We start from the raw sequence: 24,356 nt of genomic DNA on the forward strand, positions 1-24,356 counted from the left end.
GCCGCAGATTGTTTTTCATGTCCGCAGGTTGAAGCGACTCCAAAATGTGATATTTATCCCCTTTAAATGCGAATTTTACCAGGTAAACCCCCGCCAAAAAAACGTGCATTTACCTTGCGTAACGATTTTTATGGGGGATCCCCCTCGAAACGCCAGTTTTGAGTAGCAATTGGGCGAGTTTTGTTGTGAAAACCTGGCAACCCTGTCCTCCAGCTATTTTTTGCTGTGCAAAACAGCTTGTTTTGCTGCTTGATATTGCATATTGGTGTGCCCTACCATTTTATTTTAATGTATTATTTTAAATATAAACACACAGGTTTGTAATGCAAACAGTTTTACCGTTTGTTGCATGTTGTTATTCTTGTTGTTTTCATATAGCAGCTAAGGAAGCAGAAGTTTCGCCCATAGGCTTACTTCTGCATTGAAGAATAAAGTGGATACAGTACTTCATCATTGTTGTATGTTCTGTCATGGTTACAGATTTATGGTTTAAACAGTAATTGCTGGTCAAATTTCTCTAGTATTCATCTTCAAAACTGACCTACTGTAACCTAGTAAAGAATTAATCAAACAACGAATCCTGAACTTGTAAAGAGTTAGTTTTTCCAGCAACAAAAGTGTCATTTTTTTAAAATTGAGATTTTTACATCAAGGTGAATAAATAAGCTTTCCACTAATGTATGGTTTGTTAGAATAGGACAATATTTGGCCGAGATACAACTATTTAAAAATCTGGATTTCGAGGGTGCAAAAAAATCTGAATACTGAGAAAATCACCTTTACAGTTGTCCAAATGAAGTTCTTAGTAATGCATATTCCTAATAAAAAATTAAGTTGTGATATATTTATGGCAGGAAATAAAACATGGAACATAATCTTTACTGAATATCCCAATGATTTTTGGCATAAAAGAAAAATCAATCATTTTGACCCATACAATGTATTTTTGGCTATTTCTACAAATATACCCGTGCTACTTAAGACTGGTTTTGTGGTCCAGGGTCACATAAAATAAAATAAAAAGATACAAAATAGACACTAGAACTATGGCCAGTTTCCTTTTCCTTTATTCATCTCAGTTTCTCAAAAATGACTTATTAATTTTACGCCAATTAAAAAGTTCACTGGCAAAGGATCCAGTGAAAAATGGGACATGTGGCTGTACTGCTTTCATCCTATTAATGCATGCAAAGTTAACGTTTGGAGTCAGGTCCTTAGAGGGCTCTAAAAACAGACTATTTTTAAGACATGAGATTGATTAGAGCAGATAAAAACAACACGCTTCACAATGAAAATGGAAATCAAATATTTATTGTCATTCATAAAAGATCATAAGTACAATCAAGTCATTGTATGAAACCAAAAACATTAAACATTCTCAGTGGAAGATTTTGCTTTTTGTTGCTTGCTGTAGATTTGCATAAACATATAGTGTTTCCTGTAACACTCCCCAACCCCTAACCACTCAATAGTTGAGATCCTACCGAACCCAACAGACCTGACTATATAAACCTAAACCAACCCTTCAGAAAGAAAAAAAAAAAGAAAGAAGGAAGAATTTGGTCATTTTGCTTGTAAAAAGCCTCAGAATGGAAGAGAGGGGCTTGGTTAGCTTCAGCAGACACTGGACAGAAACGAATGGTTTTGACAATACACTGATGGTCCTCTGGATACAGCATCCAAGTCTTCGCTACCAGGTTTTACAAACACACAGCCTCGACTTACTCTTAGCATAAGCAGAACTGCATAAAAATATGAACCATATCAGGTTCAATTATATATAAAATCCTCTTAGTCACCCAAACTCTTCCTTATAAGTTAACCATGCAAAAACATAAATGTGCACATGTACTCCACTGTATATATATCATATTTAACAGTACCTTTAATAAATACTGTACTTTTCATATTGTCCTAAGAGTTTTAGTTTTTTTTTTTTTTAGAAAAAAGGCAAGAGATTGATAGGCACCATGTGTTTTAAGGACAGATTTTGCATTTTCATAAAGATGCAAAGTAGATCAGGTTTTCATTGAAAAAGTACACTTTTACTATTTAAGGCCACAAAGGTGGAATTTGATTTGGAATTATGTTTGAGTACTTCATTTCTCTTCAGAAAATGGATATTTGACTAAAAATCAAATACAAAAATGGCAAGTGATCACAAACTTTACTCCATACAAAAATCCTCACCATCATAATTCATTAATCTTGCAACTCAATAACTTATTGTCTGCGTGTGGAAATATTTACAGGTTATCATCTTAAGGCGGAGTGGAGGAAAGGGCAGAATTGATCATTAGGATTTTTCTACAGCATTAGGAACCCAATACTTCCTGGGTTAAATTAAGAAGTTAAGAAGTCAACCGGAGTCATTCGCGATCATCACACTCCTTAAAGCGATATCCCGATGCAATGGAGACGTGGGACTTGCGTGTGCAATGACTGAAATGATTCTGAGCACAAACCAGCCACCCTCGATAGGGCTCCTTGGTACAGCTGATCAGAAGAACATTGAAAATAATATAATCATCCAGTTACAAACATTTCCTGCGTGGCTTTATTTGACATCATCTTTTCAAGTAGTCTTTGTCTTCTAGCTCTTCATAGCTTCTTCATGGTCACATCTAGAGAAGGACTGTTCACCTAATACTCTGCAGTTCATTTCCCAAAGTTGGCAAAATCTGCAAAGGCATCTTGTTTAGGCTGTCCCATGGCAGGGTTCATGCCCATGCCCGGCATTCCCGTACCCATGCCCATGTTACCTGGCATTCCCATCTGGGCCGTAGACATGCCCATGTTCATATTCATTCCCATCATGCCCTGATTGACTGGCATCCCTCCCATGGTTGGCATGGGCATGGAGCTACCTGTCATGCCAGGCTGCATGCCCATGTTCATTCCTCCCATCATGGTGTTGGTGGGTGGTCTGACCATTGTAGGAGCAGCCTGCATGCCCAGGTTTATTCCAGCAAAGCCCTGAGTCATCATATTCACAGGAGACTGACCTCCTATTGCAAGATAAACAGAAAGTTTTTGAATCTTTTAGTTGTATAAAATATCAAACTGATTAAATTTGTCATAGTTTTAATACTGTTAATACTATATATATATACACAGTTAAACCAAAAATTACTCAGATACCAGATATAATTTTCGATATTGTTGATTACTGTTCATTTATGTAAGTGAGGATAGCAAAATAAAGTAAACTGATATATTATACCCCAAAATTCTTCATACGATGGACTACCAGTAAAATTGATAAAAATTCGTTTGTTGTTTGTTCAAATTTCTTTACACCACAGACAAGCATTACCATTGGTAACTGGTCAGCAAAGTATAGATAGTTGTGTAAATAACTCATCCTAACAGTTGTCTGAATTTTTGGTTGATTGTAATCCATGACATACCTTTCTATCAAAGTTATCTGACATTATTAGGATGAACTTGTTCTGACACAGTTTAACTCTGAGTTCTTGTCACATTCATTTTATTACTATTTTCTAAACTATAGCAAATAAACTGTGATAATGTGAGAAATGTTGAAATGTTGGTTTGGTTTTATATATTATTCCATTACACATCTTTAAAAATATCTTTTTTTATTCTTATTATCATCAATGTCAAAAACTGTTTTGTTACAGCTTTGTTAAAAGATATGCTGCTTTTTTTTGGAAATTGTGATTATAAATGCCTTTAATGACTGCTAAAAAAGGAATTAATTTCTTTCAAAAAATAAAAATAAAATACTGACCCCAAGCTTCTGAACAGTAGTGTAACTGTTTTTTAAATTAATACTTATTTTAAAAAAAGGACAATATCTAAACTCTAATAGTAATCATTTTCATTTTAGTCAAATTTCATAAACAAAGATTATAGCTTAATAATGGTGACTATAAAATGGCTTTACTGTCACTGCTTCTATGCTCAATGAAAGTATTCAATGTCTTTCAAAAAAAAAAAAAAAAAACTTACTGACCCCAAACTTTTGAACAATAGTGTAACTGTTTTAAAAATATTAAAATAGAAATCATATGAAAATGCTGTAAAAAGGTTTAAAACTCCAACAGTAATAATCTTGATTTTAGTCAAATTTCAAAAACAAAGATTATAGCTATTTCTACATAGCATCCTTTGAAACAGTATTCACAAACTGTAATAAGAACAATCTGTCAGGTTTTCTTTTCGAATCTAGTTTTCATTTACTATTACATTTATGTTATTTTATACCTCTGCATTTATATTTTCATGTGTCAAATCTATTTTTTATTTGTTAGTTTAGCTAGTTACTAATTTTCTCCATTCCTCATATAGACTTATTTGAATTCTTTGAGCTCATTTTATTTTTTGAACTTCAGGTTCAATCTTTCTCACCAAAATTACTTTTTCATAGTTCCTAGAACTATTGTTGGAACTACCCACGTTTTGGCATGTTCGCACTGCAGGAACTAGGTTTTAGTTCTAGGAACTCCATTTGGGGAAACAAAATTTGCTCCTAATTCAGAGTAGGATCTAAAACAGTTCTATAGGAACAACCAGAGATGTAAGTGTACACTGATTGGCCAAATGCATACGAAACACCGGCTACCCGGCATTTTTAAAAAGCAGAGTCAAAATATTTACTCCATGAACACAGAAAACAGCGATAACAGCATCTATTCTCAGCCTCTTTAAAGAGATTTAGTCATATGTTCACGCTCTTTCAATTGCGTAAATTGTGTTTATATTCCATCCCCGTTATCACAAAACTCACGACACAACAAAGCGGTTGTTGACATTTGTAAATGCCATGACGTTGCTGTTGGCCACTTCTGAGTTCCTGCTGCCAGTGGGGATGCAAGCAGGAAAGCGGCCTGAGGGAGAAATTGATTCTCTAGAAACCACCATGCTGGTTAGTTCCTATAAGTACGCAGTGTCAAAGCCCCTTATATCAGTATCTATGCTTACCTTGCTGCATCATGTTGAGTGTGGGCTGAGAAGGTTTGGGTGGATGCATGCCAGGGCCAAGGTAGTCCAGGCTTATGTCTACATTAGTGTTGGACCAGGTGGAAGGCAGAGGGGCTTTGGGATTAGGCTTCTGGGCCATCGGTTGCTGGGGCATCAGTGGGCCCCCCATAGACTGAAGTGGCTGCAAAGACAAAGGAAATCAAATCAGTTTTAGAACAAACCATATACTGTATGATAGTATGCATATGATCAAAAACAATGTTTTCTCTGATTATGTTAAGATGATACTGCTCTGCAGCAGTTCAAGCATGATAATTAAAATTCTCAGATGACCATGAATGTTTGCCATTGGCAGAATGACACAAGTCAGAGAAGATGAAAGACAGTATTAAAACTCCAGAACATTATGCTGTGGTCTTTCAGGGTTATCAAGACTCTTGAGTTAAACAAGACAGAAATGTTGGTTGAGAGGCATTGTCTTCTCTTAAAATTATTTCAGCATGTGAAAATGCATCTCGAGTCCCTCTAATTATACCATCGGGGGGCTGCTTTTTTCTTTAGCCAAACAAAACTTGCCATTTTAAAGTAGGTCAGGCTTTTAGCATGCAAATATTATCTTTGTGCAAGGCTTTTGTTTCAATTTAATGGTTTTCTGACTTAAACTTGTTCCTCCTCATTCTGCCATTCTCTGTGATGGGCGTCCCAAGGGGACCGGGGTTGATGGGTAATGAGGAGGGGGTGGGTGGAAAATTGTGCCGATGCTGCGTGTTAACCCTCGCTCATTTCGCTTTCATGTTGCCTGCTCTCTAAACCACTGGCTCTGAACCTCGGCCAGAATTGTCTTTTCTTGCGTAAATAGTGTTTAGTGTGCAGTTCCACTTAGAAGAGCTGCATTAAGTACTCCACAGATGGGGGATCTGAATGAAAACCACATTATCTATGTGCAATTCTACATCACTTGGTTTCATCTTTATTCTTTATTGTGCTGTAAACATAATGTCGAGGGACGGCCATGCACAAAAGTCGATCATATGTGCAATACCTAATGAAATGCAAAGGCACTTGTTTGCAAGTTAGGCTCAAACTAGGTATATGCAACAGCAAATATTTTCATAATCAAACGTTTTGCGGCTTTTGTCATTTTTGTGGGTCTTATTTGTTTGTAATTGCTGCTGTTTTTGTACTCTTATGTCTCTTATGTTCACCAAGGCTGCATTTGTTTAAGAAAAAAAAACATTTTATAGTAAATAACTCTTTTCTATTTAATACATTTTAAAATGTAATTTATTTCTATGATGACAAAGCTAAATTTTCAGCATCATTACGCCAGTGTCACACTATCCTTCAGAAATCATTCTAATATGCTGATTTGCTGCTTAAGAAACATTTATTAATATCAATGTTTGAAACAGCTGTTATGCTTAGTATTTTTGTGGAAAGCCATTTTTCAGGATTCTTTGATAAAATGTTAATTTTATTTTTATTTGAAACAGATTTTTTTTTATATTATAAATGTTTACTGTGACTTTTGATCAATGTAATGCACACCTGCAACATAAATTAATTCAATTATTAACTATTAATTTCTTTTAAAAAGGAATGGTAGTGTATATTTTTTTTCCTCAGAAAAAGAATCAAAATTATCTGAGGATGAGAACATACCATTATACCTGAACATACCTGCAAGCCAACAGCAATAGCAAGTAGCAAGTCATAGTTTTGATAATGTAAACTGAGAGTCACTGGCTTTAAAAAAAATAAATACATTTTAATAGGAAATCAAAATGGAAAGAGAACAGGGCTCTGAAATATATAGTAAGAGAAATAGAGAAATGTGACCCTGGATAAATAATAATAATATTTTCATTGATGTTTGGTTTGTTAGGATAGGACACTATTTGGCCGAGATACAACTATTTGAATATCTGGAATCTGAGGGTGCAACCAAAAAAAAAAAAAAAAAAAATCAAGATATTGAGAAAATCGCCTTCAAGGTTTTGCAAATGAAGTTCTTAGCAATGCATATTACTAATCAAAAAGTAAGTTTTGATATATTTACGGTAGAAAGTTTACAAAATATCTTCATGGGACATGATCTAATATCTAATATCCTCTAATATCCTAATGATTTTTGGCATAAAATAAAAATAGATAATTTTCACCCATATTTTGCTATTGCTACAAATATACCTGTGCTACTTAAGACTGGTTTTGTGGTCCAGGGTCACAAATATATAGAGAAAATAGAGAAAATTCTCAAAGGCAGCAGGCACCTGTGATTTGGACGCTGACATGCCAATGGTCTGAGAGGTGGTCATAGAGAAGTTCATGCTTTGGGAGGCGCTGAAGTTAGCGGTCTGAGAGGAGCCCATTAGGTCAAAGAGGTCGGATGAGGGTGCTGTGGATGCAGGGACAGGAGCAGGAGCAGGAGCAGGGGCCGCCTGCAGACCTGAGAAAAGGTCTATTCCTGCAGGATTAACCGGTAGAGCTGCAGGGGCGGCTGGCTGGGCTTTAGGAAAAGCGTTCCAATCACCAAAGTCTCCATTCCCACTAGACACTGGGGCTGAGGAAAGACAAAAGCTTGTGATGAAATGGTACACAGAGAAGCACAAACATTATAGAGAGCAGTTACGAAGCTTTTGATCAAAAGGCATAGTTGTGCTTTTACTACACAAATTCCACAATCTTGCTTCATGTCAGGCTTTATCATCTAGCAGAGGATGTGCATTTGCATGCAAATGAGCAATACAAAAATCTAGAGAAATGCAAGGAAACTATCAGGGCACTGAAGATGCATGAACATCAAAAAGAATCTCAGACTCTCCGTCACTTCAGCTCAGTCCCAGAAATGCAGAGGGTGACGTGTCACACCCAACAAGAGCTGAAATGTGTCTGTGCTCATTAGCTTTTAGCACAGCAGCCCACCATATGGCTGCCCCCTCCTCTCACTGTTTAAGAGCTTTCTGCTTGGAGTATTTCATAAACAGCCAGCTGAGGATGGCAAACTCCGGTCCAGCAGAAAAAACAAACAGCCTTCTGTTATATTCCCAGAACTATATTTAAATAACCATATAAAAACACACACATATCACCACTTTGTGTCTTTCAAGTTGCACTCCCTTAAGGCTTTTATTTTAACATGTGAGTTTAATTAGAAAAAAAAAAAATACAGAGACTTTTGGCAAAAGCAAGCAAGACTTGTTTTTATCTTGGAGTTGCATATCTTTAAAACATAAGTTACAGTTGGGATAATAACAGAGTAGTAATTGTCAACTAATTGATTACTAACTTCAACAAATGTATCTAGATTTTCAGGTTACTAGTTCTGATATTATGAGCGGTAGTGCTTCAGATATTGTACTAAAACATGCGGTTCTAACTGTTACAGATTGCATAGTAAAACCCTCTCATCTAGACATCACATTTTTTCACAAGTCCTAACTGCCCTGAGAAACTCATCTGATTGGAGTCATATGAACCCAAAAAGCCGCCTAATTATATAGGTTTTTCTAAAATCATTTAACTGATGAGTCATTTAGAAAACACTCTTACTAATCAGTTTTGAAAACTCACTATCATTCAAAAGTTTGGGGTAGGTAAGATGTTTTAAAAGTTTTTGAAAGAAGTCTAATATTGTAAAGTATTATTACTTATTTAAAAGACTTATTTAACTTATTTAAAAATAACTGTTTTCTGTTTAAATGTATTTTAAAATGTAATTTATTCCTGCAAAGCTGAATTTTCAGCATCATTACTCCAGTCTTCATTGTCACATGATCCTTCAGAAATCATTCTAATATACTGATTTGGTGCTAAAAAGACAGTTGTGCTGCTTGATAATTTTGTGGAAACCGTGATGTATTTTTCAGGTTTCTTTGATCAATAAAACCAGTTTTTACAGCAAAGTCTTTACAGCCACTTTCGATAAACTTAATGTGTCTTTGCTAAATTAAAGTAAAAATTTATTTTAAAAACTTTTGAACAGAAGAATATGTTGTAAAAATAATCAGGAGTTTCATGGTGTATTTTTGACCTCATGGTGTGTTAGGAGGTTACATAAACATACCAGCTGATGATGGAAGACTGGCTGCAGCTGCAGAAGAAGAGAAATCAGCAAAACCTCCAATCAGGTCAGAGCCTGAAACTAGAACGAAAGAGAGATTAAATTATGACATTCTAGATTTGTGAAACATATCAATCCCGACTAATTGTCCGAAGGAAAAGACAAAAATGGAGAACACAGAAATAAGAAACATCTGTTGGAGTCTGTAGGGGGCACACACACACAACAACACACACTCCGGTCACGTTACATTCCAGCAGCCTGTGGCTGGAGTTATGTGGAGGAGGACAGATGCAGCTGTTTGGGCTGGTGGAGGAGGGAGCAGGACAGTGAGTAGAGGGATCTACGCATCTGCTCAGCACTACACACTCACCAGGGACCGCTTTGACATCTGGCCCCGGTGACTAAATGCTTCAGCAGGCAGCAGGAGCGCAGGAGAGCACATATGCTGAACTTCACTGTGCACACCTCCCTCCCAAAAATTCTTCATACAGTGGACTACCAGTAAAACTGATAAAAATCTGGGACCAAAAATTATTCAGACACTTTGACCTGACCATGTTTTGCTCATGTGTTATTTCTTTAATTGCTAACTTGATATTTTACACCACATACTTTACAAAATGAAGCATTGGTTAGTAATTGGTCAACAAAGTATTGATAGTTGTGTAAATATTGTCATACTAACAGTTGTCTGAATTTTTGGTTGATTGCAAGCCATTACATACCTTTCTATCAAAGTTATCTGACATTATTAAGATGAATTTGTTCCGACACAGTTTAATTCTGAGTTCTTGTCATATTTTTTTTACCATTTTCTAAACTATAGCAAATAAACTGTGGTAATGTGAGAAATGTTGAAGTTGTCTGAGTAACTTTTGATTTGATTCCATTTTCCTCTGCCAAAACTGTAGATCCACCATGATATTCTTAACTAAGAGGATGCATGCTACTACTTTTACCTTGGGAAGCTGGTTGAGCAGGTGCAGGATCTGCTGAAAACAAGTCCACCAGACCAGAACTGGGCTGGCTCACTGCTGGTGTGGCCTATGGCAACAAAGAATGGACAAAATGAAAACACTCTTAACAGCTACCACCAGATGTCAGTGTGGAGTCTATGTTATTTTGAATACAAGTTTCATTTCACACTATTTACTAACAAATCTCTCCTTAAAGTTGCATTATCGATATGTCCAAAATGCTAGAGAGGTTTAATTAAACAGGAAAAGACTAGTGTTCGTAGCTAGAGTTTCTCTCATCTACCTGGCTTGTGTTTGTGCTGGTGGAGAGTTTATCGCCAGTGTAATGCGCAGCTGCTCCCAGGTCTATCGTTTTGGAGGGAACGCCTCCTCTCTTACGAGTGGTCTCTGTGGCCTGGACAATCTGGAGGCTTTTGGTTGTCACTGTCTCTTCATCATCTTTAAATTCTGATTTCCCCGACTGCCCGTTTCGTTCTCTCCGACGTTCCTCATCTCCTTCACTATACAGTGAAGACAAACCATAAGCTTGTGCAAGATCACTAACAAAACATTTGCTTTGAGAATAAAAAGCAATCAGTCCATGACACAACTGTCAACAATTTGTTCATATAATAAGTTATAACATGCTATCTGTGTTTAAAAAAAAAAAAAAACTAAGACGACGTGGCAGAATAGTAGTTTCCAGGTGATCTGAGAGGGGAAAGTAAGATGGCCTGGGGGTCCTGACCTGAATCTGTCAGGCGAATCGTCCCGGTCTTTTTTGCGGAACATGTTGATGGTGTCGTCAATGGTGCTTCCGATCTTATCGCTGATCTCTCCCAGTTTCTCACTGAAAGGGAAAGCCCCCTTGCTTTTGTCCCAGTCTTCATCCCATTTTGATTTTGACTCTCTAAAATCAAACTTGTCCTCCGCTGCAAAATACATAAACAGCACAGGAAATGTGTTATGATATATATATATATATATATATATATATATATATATATATATATATATATATTATCCACCACCTTATTTTTCCCCTAAGAGCTGTAAATATGATATGTCTGGCTTACAGTCTCATTCGCATCCAGCAATTTTTAGCTGTACAAAACTCGTTTTGCTGCTTGATATTGCAAACTGATGTGTCTTACCATATTATTTTATTGTATTATCTTAATTATGAACACAATGGTTTGTAGTGCAAACAGTTTTACAGTTTCTGCCCTTTGTTATTCTTCTATTCTTCTGTTATTTCCCTACAGCGGCTTATGAACCGAAATTCACATTACCAGAAAACAGCTTATTTTCGCATTAAAAGGTGAAGGTGAATACAGTCAAACCTTATTTAGAACTTAAATATGGGAATATAAGGAATAATAGGGTGATATATATAAAAAAATATATACACTACCTGTCAAAAGTTTTTGAACAGTAAGATTTTTAATGTTTAGTGTCTTCTGCACACCAAGCCTGCATTTATTTGATCCAAAGTACAGCAAAAACAGTAACATTTTGAAATATTTTTGTTTTAAATAACTCTAGTCTATTTGAATATATTTTAAAATGTAATTTATTCCTGTGATTTCAAAGATGAATTTATAGCGTCATTCTCCCAGTCACATAATCCTTCAGAAATCATTCTAATATTCTGATTTGCAAAATTATTATTGCTGTTGAAAACAGCTGAGTAGAATTTTTTAAGGTTTCTTTGATGAATAGAAAGTTCAGAAAAACAGCATTTATCTTAAATAGAAATCTTTTGTAACATTGTAAGTGTTTTATCATCACATTCTTGCTAAATTAAAAGTATTAATTTCTATAATTTCTTTGCCAAATAGAAAGCAGTTATTTTAAATAGTACAAATATTTCACAATATTACTGCTTTTGCTGTATTTTAGATCAAAAAGATGCACTTGGTGAGGAGAAGAGACTTCTTTAAAAAACATTACAAATCTTACTGTTCAAAAACTTTTGACTGGTTTTGCATAAAGAAAATGTAGCACATGGATATATTTTCAAGAAACATTTGAGACCCAATTTTAATTCCTGTCAAGCATTTGGATGTTTTACTTCTAAAACTGTTTGTAATTTTCATTATTCCTAATGGTTATTCTCATTAGAATTTAATTACTTAATTAGCATAAATTAAAGGCAGTACAATAAATATTACCATAAAGTAATAATAAACACTAAATTTAATTAATATACCAGTTTCTTTTTTGTTGATTATACTTTTCATAATAGTGTGCTTAATTGTCGTGAAAATAATTCAAGAACTGGTACTAGAAAGAGGCTTAATGTTTTTATGCAAAATATAATTTCTTTTTTTGGGGGGGTGGGGTGAAATATGACCCAGGGTGAGATTTACCCACTAATTTGATGTCAATGCAAAGAGAAGTGAAATAAGGCTATGATGCTTCCTCTCGTGTATATTCCATAACTAAGAACTGTGATTGGACTGTGGTTACAGTACTGAATACATTTGCAAGCCACCATCTCAAAAACACAATAAAAAACATATATATCAAGTTTCTTAAACTTTAGAGCTAAACGACTGTCAAACTAAACATGATACAAGTTAAATTAGAAACAGCCATTACAAATAATGCACTACCTTCCCAATTTCCTTTCCAATCAAGGACATTCAAAACATAATTTATGCTGTCATGTGAAAAAGCAGCTATGCTGGGTATCAAAATAAATCTACAGTACAGTTCACTCATCTGGCAAAGCAAACCCTCCAGGGACAACAACAACAGAGGAGAGGAGACAGAGGACCTCCTTGTTTTCAGAGAGTCCCGATTAGATATATTCCTTATGATAAATGTGTTTTCTGTGTGATGTAAAAAAAACTTTGCAAACCTTGATAAATATGACAGTGTGTGTGTCTATGTGTGCAAGTGAGAAAGTTAGGGACTTACAGTATCTGAAGCCTGACATACTGTCAGAGGACACGCCTATATACTTGTCCCTGTTTTTCTTGGCCTTCTTTCTCTCCTCTCTCAATCTGTCATCATCCTGAACCAACTCTATCAGCTCCTTCACCTTTTGACGCACATTGACACCCTGGTCCTTGCCATTCTCATCTGAAACGCAAAGCCCATTCATCTATCACCGACCAGTATCTGAGAGACATCAAACAGTGTACATAACAGATGAATAATTATATAAGCTTTTGCTTTTGTGTGGTTTACTCACCCACATGATGATAGCTCTCAATTGAACGCAAGTCATACAGGTGCTCTCTTGAACTAGTGACAACCCGTTCAGATCCATTTCTGATCAGGTATGCCAGCAGCAGTAAAGACTAAAGTAGAGAGGACAGTCAAGTTCATGATAGATTACACTAAAACAAGACTATTTCAGTCCTATACTGTCATCGGTGAAGCATACCTTGTAAACTCTTCTCCAGTTTTTCTTGTTGTCTTTCAGCATTCTAGTCCACAGCATGTTCATTACCTCTGGAAACTGCTCGTACATGAACGTAGCCCTGAGATGAAACGGAAAATAAAGAAAGCTTATTTTAGGAGACTCTCCATATTGGAAGTAAATGTGACTTGACAAATACAGACATAAGATAAGGTACAGAGGACGAAAAGACGAATCAAACTTGCCTGGCAATCTCGCCCATTAACTGTCCAGATGGTCCCCATGGGTCGTCGTTGGTGGCTTCTCGAACTTTAGACTCAGTTTCTGTGTAGTTCATCACTACATTGGTTCTGTAAGAATGAGATTAAAACACATCCCTTTAGTAAAGTCAAACATCCTTTATTTAGACTGATTATATGATAAAAACATATCAGCAGGGAAAAGAGCCCTTCAGCAAAGACTAAATACACAAAAATATAAAGTGGAAGAAAGCCTAATAAAAACAAAATTCATTTAATTTAGCTGTAAAATGAATTGAATTGAGAGACAAAACAGACAGTAGTAAATCCTCTGTGGTACATGGGATGATAGGTATAGGTAATGTAAAACGGTGCTCAAATTACCAATCAGTTTAATCCTTTCATAAACAAGATGTAAATTATATTTAATTATAGGATAATGACAATGATATGACATCAAGGCTGCATTTACTTGTTTAAAAATGCAGAAAAAAAGTAATATTGTGAAATATTATTGCAGTCTAAAATAGTGTTTTTCTATTTTAATACATTTTATAATACAATTTATTCCTGGGATGCAAAGCTGAATTTTTATCAGCAATTACTCCAGTCTTCAGTGCCACATGATCCTTCAGAAATAAATCTAATATGCTGATTTATTACTTTTATTATTAATGTTCGAAACAGCTGTGCTGCTTAAATATTTTTGGAACTTTTTAAGTTTTTATTTTAAATAAATTCTATTCTTTTTCCCTTTTTATTTATTAAAAAATATTTTTAACATTGATAATTCAGCATATTAGAATGATTTCTGAAGGGTCATGTGACATTGAATACTAAAGTAATGATGCTGGAAATGCATAACAGGAATAAATTACATTTTAAAATATATTCACATAGAAATAAGTTGTTTTACATTGAAATCATTTTTCACAATATTTTTTCTGCATTTTTGATCAAATAAATCAAATAAATGCAGCCTTGATGAGCATGAGAAACTTACAAAAAATTACAAATCTTACAGATCCCAGACTTTTGAATGGTCGTGTATGTTGATATAAAGTTTGCCTGAAACTGAAAGTAAGACCATTTGTAAACTAAACTAAATGAGATGCAAAAAACATATTCTTAAAGGGTTATTTTTATACCATATTTAGCCCTAAAATGTTTATAGTTGCATCATAGCACCATGAGCATAAAACTACTCTAAGGAACTAATATACACCTTATGGGGTACAAAGGTACAAAGTTGTCTGTTATAGGCCCCAAATTTTGCACATTATTTTTTACAGTGATCCTGCGCTTTTCCATACAACAAAAGCATACGGTAAGCAGAGGCTGTTAAGCTCCAAAAGACCAAAAAGCATAATAACTACCAAAAATGTAATCCAGATGACAAATGTGCTGTATACCAAATCGTACTGGTAAAGCCAAATGAAACTAGATATGGTCATACAAAGTCTCAATCACACTTGTGCTCATTTAAACCTTGTGCATCACGATTGGTCGCACAACACGCAGGAACAGACATTATGCAAACCATCTCCTTTGGTGTTTCAAGGCGGAAAATCATATGTTTTGAATATCATAAAGGTGGGTAAATGATGAGAGAAGAGAACAGAATCTGACTATGCAATGTGGGTTATTTATTAACAGTGATTATAAACACCTTGAAAATCACTTCCTATTCAAACTATATATAAAGCATTAAACCATTTTAAAAAAAACCTAAGGTTTCATCACTGGTGTCAGTGAAATCTCCATTTTTATTCCCTATTAAAAAAAAAAAAAAAAAGTTAGAACAGTCATTCAATTAATGACTAAAACGGTCATAAATCCCAGACCCCACCTTCATTTGAATACCGGACGGAGATAAGCAGCGAAGCAGGGCCAAAAGCTCTTATTATGTGAAACCAGTTTGGCACTAGAGGGACACAACCAGAGTGACATAAAGAGTGGTTATACAAGACACACGAGATCTCAGTATATGGGTGGAGTGTAGGACAGATTAACAGAGAATAGAGGGAGGATCAAATAAAAGCACCCTATGGAGTCTTTCCCACTTCTAAAAAAACACTTCTTGGCCGTTTGCTTTAGAAAATGTCTAGAGTCTCAGTTTACAGCTTACTAGAACAAAAATACTTGGGTATTGTCTTGAAACATGAGCTGAAATTAGTAAAAATAAATCATAAGAAGTAAATTAAAAATAGAAGTCCTACATCCTTGTTTTCATATTTAAGACTTAATCACTTATAGACAATGACAGAATCATAAAAACCAAAAAGATGTACAAAACCCACCAAACTAACAGACACAAAACTATGGTATTGCTTGAGGTGATAAAAGAGGTCAGGACATCCGTTTGCTTATGCTTGCAGTGTGCAATCATTTCCTTTTCTGAGTAATCTGGGATAAACAAAAGTGCTTCCAACACTTCAAGTCAACCGCTTTAACTGGTTTCACAGCTTCAGGACAATGCGGGCTGCTTTGATTTTTATTTAAGGCCCTGCTGATTTTTTTTCCACAGTTACGTGATACCTGTGACTGAGTGATAATACCATCAACTACAGTAAATACTACAATACCAAAACCTTCCTGTGGCATCGCAGGACTTTCACACCCTTTAGGAACAGCCTCATTGCTTTACCAGCATGAAGCTAAATTCCCCACACTTCATCAGTCCACCCATGGCTACACTTGGCAAGTAGTCTGTAAAAGGTCATACTGTTGGAGATGGCAGACTGATTGTGGAGGTAATAAGCTAAATTTCTTCAACACATTGTTTTCAAACTTGCTTTGCAAAAAACAGGAAATTACTTTTTTTTTTTCACAGATCATGATAAGTAATGGCTGACTAGAATAGATGGTACTGATTATTTCTCCAGAGATTTTTAGTAGTCTCTGGGTAATTCTACAGAATTGGTGCAAACTGCTGTCCCACAACCAAAAGCACATTTAAAAGCATTTAAGTATTCAAATCTTAGATCTTTAAGATCCTTCTATTATTTATTGAAACCAACAGTAATAATTAAAACATTAGTAAGCTTAATATATATAAAATCATAATTTATTAAGTACTTGCAATTGGGAGGTGGCTGTCCCGAACCCAAACCCCTAAATTTCAACTTATAAAAATGATACTAAATTAATTTTTAAATATTTTTTCCATTGTTGTTTTTAAAAGTATCTTTTTGATTCTTCTAAAAAGTGAAGTTCAAAAAGTATATTTTTTCTTTGTAAATTATGAAACTTTTAAACATTTAAAAAAATGTGTCCTGCATTTTTAATGCCACTACCGAAACAGTGTATGTTTTAGTTTATTGGCCGAGATTTTAACTAAACCGATTTATGATCAGGAAATAATCCTGTGTCCCTCTCTCTTATAGCTACAAGATGTGAGTAGAGTTTTGAGGTAAATGTGTTCAAAAGTTAAAAATATGTGTGTAACTTTAAGGAACGTCACTACCGAACACATTTTTTTCTGTAATTAAGCACACTTTTTTGGGAGTTATTCTATAACATCTATAACAGTTATTCTATAGCATCTTTGAGCTAGGTTCAAAAGAATCTATAATCGTCACTACCGAAAGAGTAATAACAAAACATTTGGTGTAGTTTCGGTAGTGATATCTTTGTTTTTTGGGTGTTATCCCATAGAATTTCCACCACTGAAACCAGTCACGACCAAAACATGTCATCATTGTTTCAGTAGTGACAAAAAGGAACACATAATCCTCATATTTGAAGGAAATATTCTAGTACAGTTATGCCATTTTTTTTTTTTAGTATTTAATATGTGGTCGCTACCAAAGCATTACTGTCACTACCAAAAAATTTGCTGTCACTACTGAAACATGGGATGTTTTGTCAAAAATAAAAGTATACTGAATTATCAACTAAGACGTTATGATAGTTTTTGGTTCAATGTATATTCAAACTAATGAATTCTTAACTTTGAAAACATTATGATCAACTTTTTCTTTTACAAAGAAAAATTGAATTCAAAATACAACAAATCTCTCAAATTACACTTGAAATATTTTGTTAAAACTTTAATTGTTATTGATTTACCTCTGAAAAAAATGTTAAAGGTGCCATAGAATGCATTGAGAGAATATTTTAAATTGTTCTCTGATATCTACATAGAAGGTATATGGCATAGGAAAGGGCAAAAAATCTCCAGAAATGGTTTTACAGGTCCATTTACAACCTAGGATTTGCCCCTAGAATGAAATGCTCTGTTATTTGGAAGCTTCATGAATATTAATGAGCTCTGCTCTGATTGGCTGTTTCACAGAGCTCAATAGCTGGCACATGGATAAAAATATATTTTTAATTAGGAGCTCTAGCCGCTTTTAATATGCGGTTTGTTGAATCTGCCTTTTTGAATCGCGGATATTTTAGTGTGATTACTGTGACTGCATGTGCTCTGTGTAAAGTTACAATGCAGAGGGAGTGCTTCCTACCACACAAGTTGAGCTGCTCCTCAGTGATTCTCGGGATCTGTAAATCATTCGCCATCATCAAGCCAGTTATTTCTCCATCATTCACCATCATCAGTGCAGTCATCTCTCTGTTTATGTGGTAAGTGAAATCCTATGTATTGCAATGTAACAGGCTAGCGATAGCATTAAGCTAACCATGTCCCTTCAGTGGCTTGCCTTGTTTAACTGATGTGCTGACGTTACCGATGATTGGGCGATGCAAATGCTGGAGGCGTAACTATTAACAATCTCGGGGATGTTGCGTAACAGTCTGTTATGTTGGAATTGACCTATTTTTCGGTGGTCTTTTGCAAATACTAGATTTATATAAGAAGGAGGAAACGATGGTGTTTGAGACTCATGGTATGTCATGTCCATGTACTTAACTGTTATTATTTAACTATGCCAAGGTAAATTCAGTTTTCCATTCTATGGCACCTTTAATAAAATAGCAAAAAATATATTTACAATCTAGATGTAAGCAAAATCTTAACAGGTAAACATAACCCTTCTAATTAAATTATTTGTATGTTTCGGTAGTGACAAAGCTGGGAAGAGGACAAATATTCCAAACTTCCTGACAATACAATATTTGGACCAATTCTGTAGAATGGCCCCTCTATACATGGCTAGACCCTTTAACATCTAATAGCATACACTATAGTCTCAGATACTTTATATTATCACATATAGTTTCACATCTGAAAAAAAAAGTGTGTAAATGAAACAGTAACAGGGACATACCCACTCATTAGGCAACACCCAAAGGTTTGAGCAATCTCATATTTGTGAATTAAAGCTTTCAGTAATTGCTTTTCCGTACTGTCAGAAAAGGGCAAGGTAACAATGAATAAAACAAACTCTACAATAACCTCTTTCTACACTAATTCTACAATTACCTCTTTAATGATCACTATCACTACACTGTATGTCATCATTTTTGAAGACAAAGTCATTATCACTAAGTTTCTGTGTTTAATAAGATGTGAACAGCTACAAAAAAAAAAAATTAAAAATAAAAAGTTGAAAGCAGAAGTGTAGTCTATGACTATGACCAGCAGTTTATTTTAAGAGGGAGTTTTGATTGGTTCTTGACCTTGGCACTTCTAAAGTAAAACATCATTCTGAATTGCTGTATTTTCCCACTGAACAACCTTGTAAACTATTCATGAAGACAGTAGTTTACAGTGTGCAAGGCAGGCAGCACAGTTTTAACCCTTAAATGGTTTCTGAGATAGTGAGTGGGCCCAATTTCTAATAAAAATATTAAAAGGGAATCCCAGCAAATACATACGTCAAGAGACTTTGTATAAAAACTTAGAATCACCCTTGAATCATTATGTATGCAAACATTACAGCATGCTATACTGGGCTAAATCACTGTAAGAGCAAAAGGCAAATGACTGAATGTTTATCAAAATGATATTTTATGCCAAAAATCATTAGGATATTAAGTGAAGATCATGTTCCATTAAGATATTTTGTACATTTCCTTCCATAAATATTTCAAAACTTAATTTTTGATTAGTAATATGCTTTGCTAAGGACTTTTTTGCACCCTCAGATTCCAGATTTTCAAACAGTTGTATCTCAGCCAAATATTGTCCTATCCTAACCATACATCAGTGGAAAGCTTATTTATTCAGCTTTCATATAATGTATAAATCTCAGTTTCGAAAAATTTACCCTTTACTAGTTTTGTGGTCCAGGGTCACATTTAAATATTATTATAATATTACAATATTTTGATCTGTGCTAGAATATAACAAAAAAATTACTGGGGTATAATGTTCCTGCCCTGCAAAGGGTTAAAACACAAGTTTCAGTCGAACAGCAGCAGTTTCCATGAAACCCAAACTCTCCATTACAGAAGCTACGTAACCATCTTCACACGTAAAGCCTTGGTTTCATGATTACAACCAGAAAGTAGAAACACTTTGCCAATTAATCAGCAATTGACATCGTACAAACATGTACAATGAGTTGTTATTCATTTCAGGCTAGCTGATTAGCTTGAATACTGCCTGACAATAGCTGTCAAACATGAAAAAGTTGCTGCCACTACAGTGCCAAGTAAAACACGTGCTCATACTTTATTTTTAAACTATTTTCTCACTCGGAAAGGCTAACAATCAACACGTTAGCTTGGCGTGCTAAATACTTTTAAACACAAGCTCCGTGTTTTGACAGCCAGCACAAGTTTAGCAACTGTCATAAAATTAGCCACTGAGTTCATAGTAAGGAAGTTTGAGGATTTCGTTCGTCTCGTAAACAAAATTAAGTCACTCCACCAAGTGAAAACGTCTGATTATGTATCGTAACCGACTCGAAAACTAAAACAGCTAAAAACACTGGCGAAATGTTACTTTTAAGGGACAACAAAGCTGTAGTTAGCTACAGTGCTAGCTCCTGTCTCGAGAGTGCGATGTGACGTCAATGAGTGCGTACGTGTCTCATTTTCAACAGGTATGAGAGAGGACACCGAAATACTTTCGAAAACATTCACAATACTCACGCTTTATCAACCAGCTCTCTCACTTTCCACATATTCAACATCTTGGCTGTGTTGTTGGGGCTTTCGGTCGCGAAAACAGGTGTTCCAGCCCTTGAAATCCGCTGGTCGTGCCAGTCGAACTGTCACGAAAGCCTAAGCATGAACTCTAAAGTTACGCCGCTTCAGGCAGCGGTGGAGGAGGAGAGCGTAGGCCACACAGGTTACTACGGAAATGCGCTGTCACTTACGGAAATTTCGTAGGCTGCTTCAGCAGAACACTACATCCTTGATGAGGATATGACATAATAAGCCACATTAGCATAACCTCTCAGAAGTGGTTAGTGAATGAGAATTCTATTTGTTTGTTTATTTAAAATGATAGTGGGAATGAATGAATGAAAGAACGATTGAATCAATAAATAAACTATACATATATTTATAATTAAATCGAGATTCTAATTTATTTAGTTTCAGTTTTCAAACATGAATTGACTTACCAAGTAGACCTACAATTACAATTTAAATGTAATTTTAAAGAGATAGAATTAAACAAGCAAGCTGTCCCTGTGTTTTACATGTATTAAATAAATCTATTTTACTTCATTTTCACTCAATTTTGCTAAAAAGCCTATAACATGTTGTTTAATTAACAGTGATTTATCCATCAAAACGTTTTTATCAACATAATATGGGCCACAAAACCAAGTCATAAGGGTCACTTATTTTAATAATAATGAATGAATAAGCTTTCCATTGATGTATGGTTTGTTAGGATAGAACAATATTTGGTCGAGATGCAACTATTTGAAAATCTGGAATCTGACGGTGCAAAAAAAATCTAAATATTGAGAAAATCGCCTTTCCAAATGAAGTTCTTAGCAATACAGATTACTTATTAAAAACTTAAGTTTTTATATATTTACGGTAGGAAATTTGCAGAATATCTTCATGGAACATGATCTTCACTTAATATCATAATGATTTTTGGCATAAAAGAAAAATCTATCATTTTGACCCACACAGTGTATTTTTGGCTATTGCTACAAATGCCCGTGCTACTTAAGACTGGTTTTGTGGTCCAGGATTACATATAGTTTGATAATTTTACATATTCATTGCAACTTCATCTTATAATCACTGTCCCAAAGCTGTATATTTGTTCTGATGATAGGTAATAACAGTGGGATGTTGTAAGGCTTTTTTGAGCGAATAATTTATGGTATGTACCTTATACAGAAATTGACTATATATAACAATAAACATACAAATCATATTTAACAAACAATAATTTTCAAAAATTACCATAAATATTAATGTAAAAATATCTAAAATATTATAAAGTAACATTCAAAAGTTTTTGAACAGTAAGATGTTAATGTTTTTTAACGATGTCTCTTCTGCTCACCAAGACCGCATTTATTTGATCCAAAATAAAGCAAACGCATTAATATTGTGAAATGTTTTTTTTACTGTTTAACAGAACTGCTTTCCATTTGAATATATTTTAAAATGTAGTTTATTCCTGTGATTTCAAAGCTGAATTTTTAACATCATTACTCCAGTCACATGGTCTTTCAGAAATCATTCTAATATTCTATATTAAGTTGAAAACAGCTGAGTAGAATTTTTTTCAGGTTTTTTTAATGAATAGAAAGTTCAAAAGAACAGCATTTATCTGAAACAGAAATTATTTGTAACTAAGTAAATGTCTTTATCATAACTTTTGATCAATTTAAAGCATCCTTGTTAAATAAAAAAATGCTGACTCCAAGCTTTTGAATGGTATAGTGTATAATGTTACAAAAGCTTTTTATTTCAGATAAATGCTGATCTTTGGATCTGTCTATTCATCAAAGAATCCTGAAAAAAATTACTCAACTGTTTAAATTAATGATAATAATAATAAGAATAATATTACGTAAGAATACTAGAATAATTTCTGAAGGATTGTGTGACACTGATGAGTAATGATGCTGAAAATTTTGCTTTCATCACAGGAATAAATTACATTTTAAAATATATTAAAATAGAAAACTGTTATTTTAAATAGTAAAAATATTTCAAAATTTTACTGTTTTTGCTGTACATTGGATCAAATAAATGCAGGCTTGGTGAGCAGAAGAGACTTAAAAACATTAAAAAGACTTAAAAGAACATAAAAAATCTTACTGTTCCAAAACCTCCGACTGGTAGTGTATATATAAAGTTTATTCAAGTTCAAGGTACTATATGCAACTGCCGAGTTTTATCAGTCACATCTGCCTAAGACAAGTATGAGACATTAACATGGTAGAAAGGAGTAAGTTTCTGGGTGTCAGCTCCAATAGGTAGTCCATTTCTCAGGAGCTGAGATGCCAAGACTTTGTGTGTTCTGGTAGATGGGCCCATCTTAGTGACGGGTGAAAATGGAGGCCCTTCCACAAATGACAGGCCCCCTGGGATAGAGGAGAGCCTCTCATGGAAAACAAGCATTAGGAGCATCTTGCACACTTTAACAAAATAAATAAATAAATGGGGGAAAAAAAACAATGAAGAAACTGACAAAAAGAACCTATTTTACAAAAACACAGCATGACAAGAGACAGCACTTAACGTCCCCAAATGCCTTACACCCATGGGATCTGCTTCAATTACAGTTGCAAGTTCAATGAAGAAAACCATAGACAGTCTGACTGCGAAGATCGCGCCGATGAAGGAAACGCATTCAGAACCGAATCCGTCAGAAAACATTTTCAATTGGACACTAACATGCGTCTTACCAGGTTAAGTTTTTATTAAACAACAAAATTAGTACCTATATGGAAGAAAATATAGACTATGAACAGTGATTTATCCATCAAAACGTTTTTATCAACATAATATGTGACCCTAGACCACAAAACCAGTCATAAGGGTCAATTTTAAATGTTAAGGCGGAATAAATAAGCATTAATGTATGGTTTGTTAGGATTGGACAATATTTGGTTGAGATGCAACTATTTGAAAATCTGAGGGTTCAAAAAAATCAGTTTACTAATCAGTTTTGATATATTTACGGTAGGAAATGTACAAAATATTTTAATGGAACATCATCTTTACTTAATATCCTAATAGTTTTTGCCATAAAAGAAAAATTGATAATTTTGACCCATACAATGTATTTTTGGCTATTGCTACAAATATACCTGTGCTACTTAAGACTGGTTTTGTGGTCCAGGATTACATAGGGTTTGATAATTTTATATATTCATTGTTGAATATATGTATGTGTATATGTGTAGTCATATATATTTAAAAAAAAAATTATGTCAGTGTGGATGCTATGACACAATTTAATATTTACACTCTTAAAAATAAAGGTGCTTCACAGTGCCTTTTTTTGTCTAAATGGTTCCATAAAGAACCGTTAACATCTGAAGAACCTTTCTGTTTCACAAAAGGTTCTTTGTGGTGAAAGAAGGCTCTTCAGATTATAAAAAGGTAAGAAAGAGATGGTTCTTTAAGAACCTTTGACTGAATGGTTCTTTGTGGTTCTTACTGAGAAATGTCAGGAGTGAAAAGATATGTTATAGTTCTTTTGATTTTATTTTGGCTTTAGATATAAGCAGAGTGATACTAATGAAATGAAAATAAATGAAACAGCTCGAACAGTGGAAATGTAAATTGCATGGACTTCAAAGTGAAATCTGCAAGGGAGATCTTGGCTGTAAATGTACAAAGGCCTCATTGTCTAAAATGGTGCATGAAATAAAGTGGAATATTTTTAATCTTCCGTGCTGTGATTTTTGATTTTATGTCCCAAAATCAACACTCAGATA

The 24,356-nt window shown here is 34.5% G+C and overlaps 1 protein-coding gene across 1 annotated transcript; it reads right to left on the reverse strand.

The window, feature by feature from the left end:
* Positions 1-1,295: 1,295 nt before the first annotated feature.
* clint1a (clathrin interactor 1a) lies at positions 1,296-20,770 on the reverse strand. The gene is made up of 12 exons (XM_073820726.1): positions 20,581-20,770; positions 13,588-13,692; positions 13,367-13,463; positions 13,172-13,280; positions 12,895-13,059; positions 10,718-10,901; positions 10,274-10,490; positions 9,973-10,057; positions 9,014-9,091; positions 7,221-7,510; positions 4,948-5,128; positions 1,296-3,008 (listed from the first exon to the last, which is right to left on the reverse strand). Exons 1-12 carry the CDS (start codon positions 20,619-20,621, stop codon positions 2,659-2,661), a joined length of 1,902 nt encoding a protein of 633 aa, XP_073676827.1. The 5' UTR covers positions 20,622-20,770; the 3' UTR covers positions 1,296-2,658.
* Positions 20,771-24,356: the final 3,586 nt, after the last annotated feature.

Source organism: Garra rufa, chromosome 16 (assembly GCF_049309525.1).
Source record: "Garra rufa chromosome 16, GarRuf1.0, whole genome shotgun sequence".
In the NCBI taxonomy this organism is placed as follows: domain Eukaryota; kingdom Metazoa; phylum Chordata; class Actinopteri; order Cypriniformes; family Cyprinidae; genus Garra; species Garra rufa.

What these genes read in the sequence shown, in the direction of transcription:
- clint1a (XM_073820726.1), bottom strand. Translation starts at nt 20,621, where the DNA reads ATGTTGAATATGTGGAAAGTGAGAGAGCTGGTTGATAAAGC. An exon ending in TGAGAGCTATCATCATGTGG is followed by an intron (nt 13,060 to 13,171) that starts GTGAGTAAACCA and finishes TTTGCGTTTCAG; the next exon opens with ATGAGAATGGCAAGGACCAG. An exon ending in TGTCAGCGTCCAAATCACAG is followed by an intron (nt 5,129 to 7,220) that starts GTGCCTGCTGCC and finishes TTGTCTTTGCAG; the next exon opens with CCACTTCAGTCTATGGGGGG.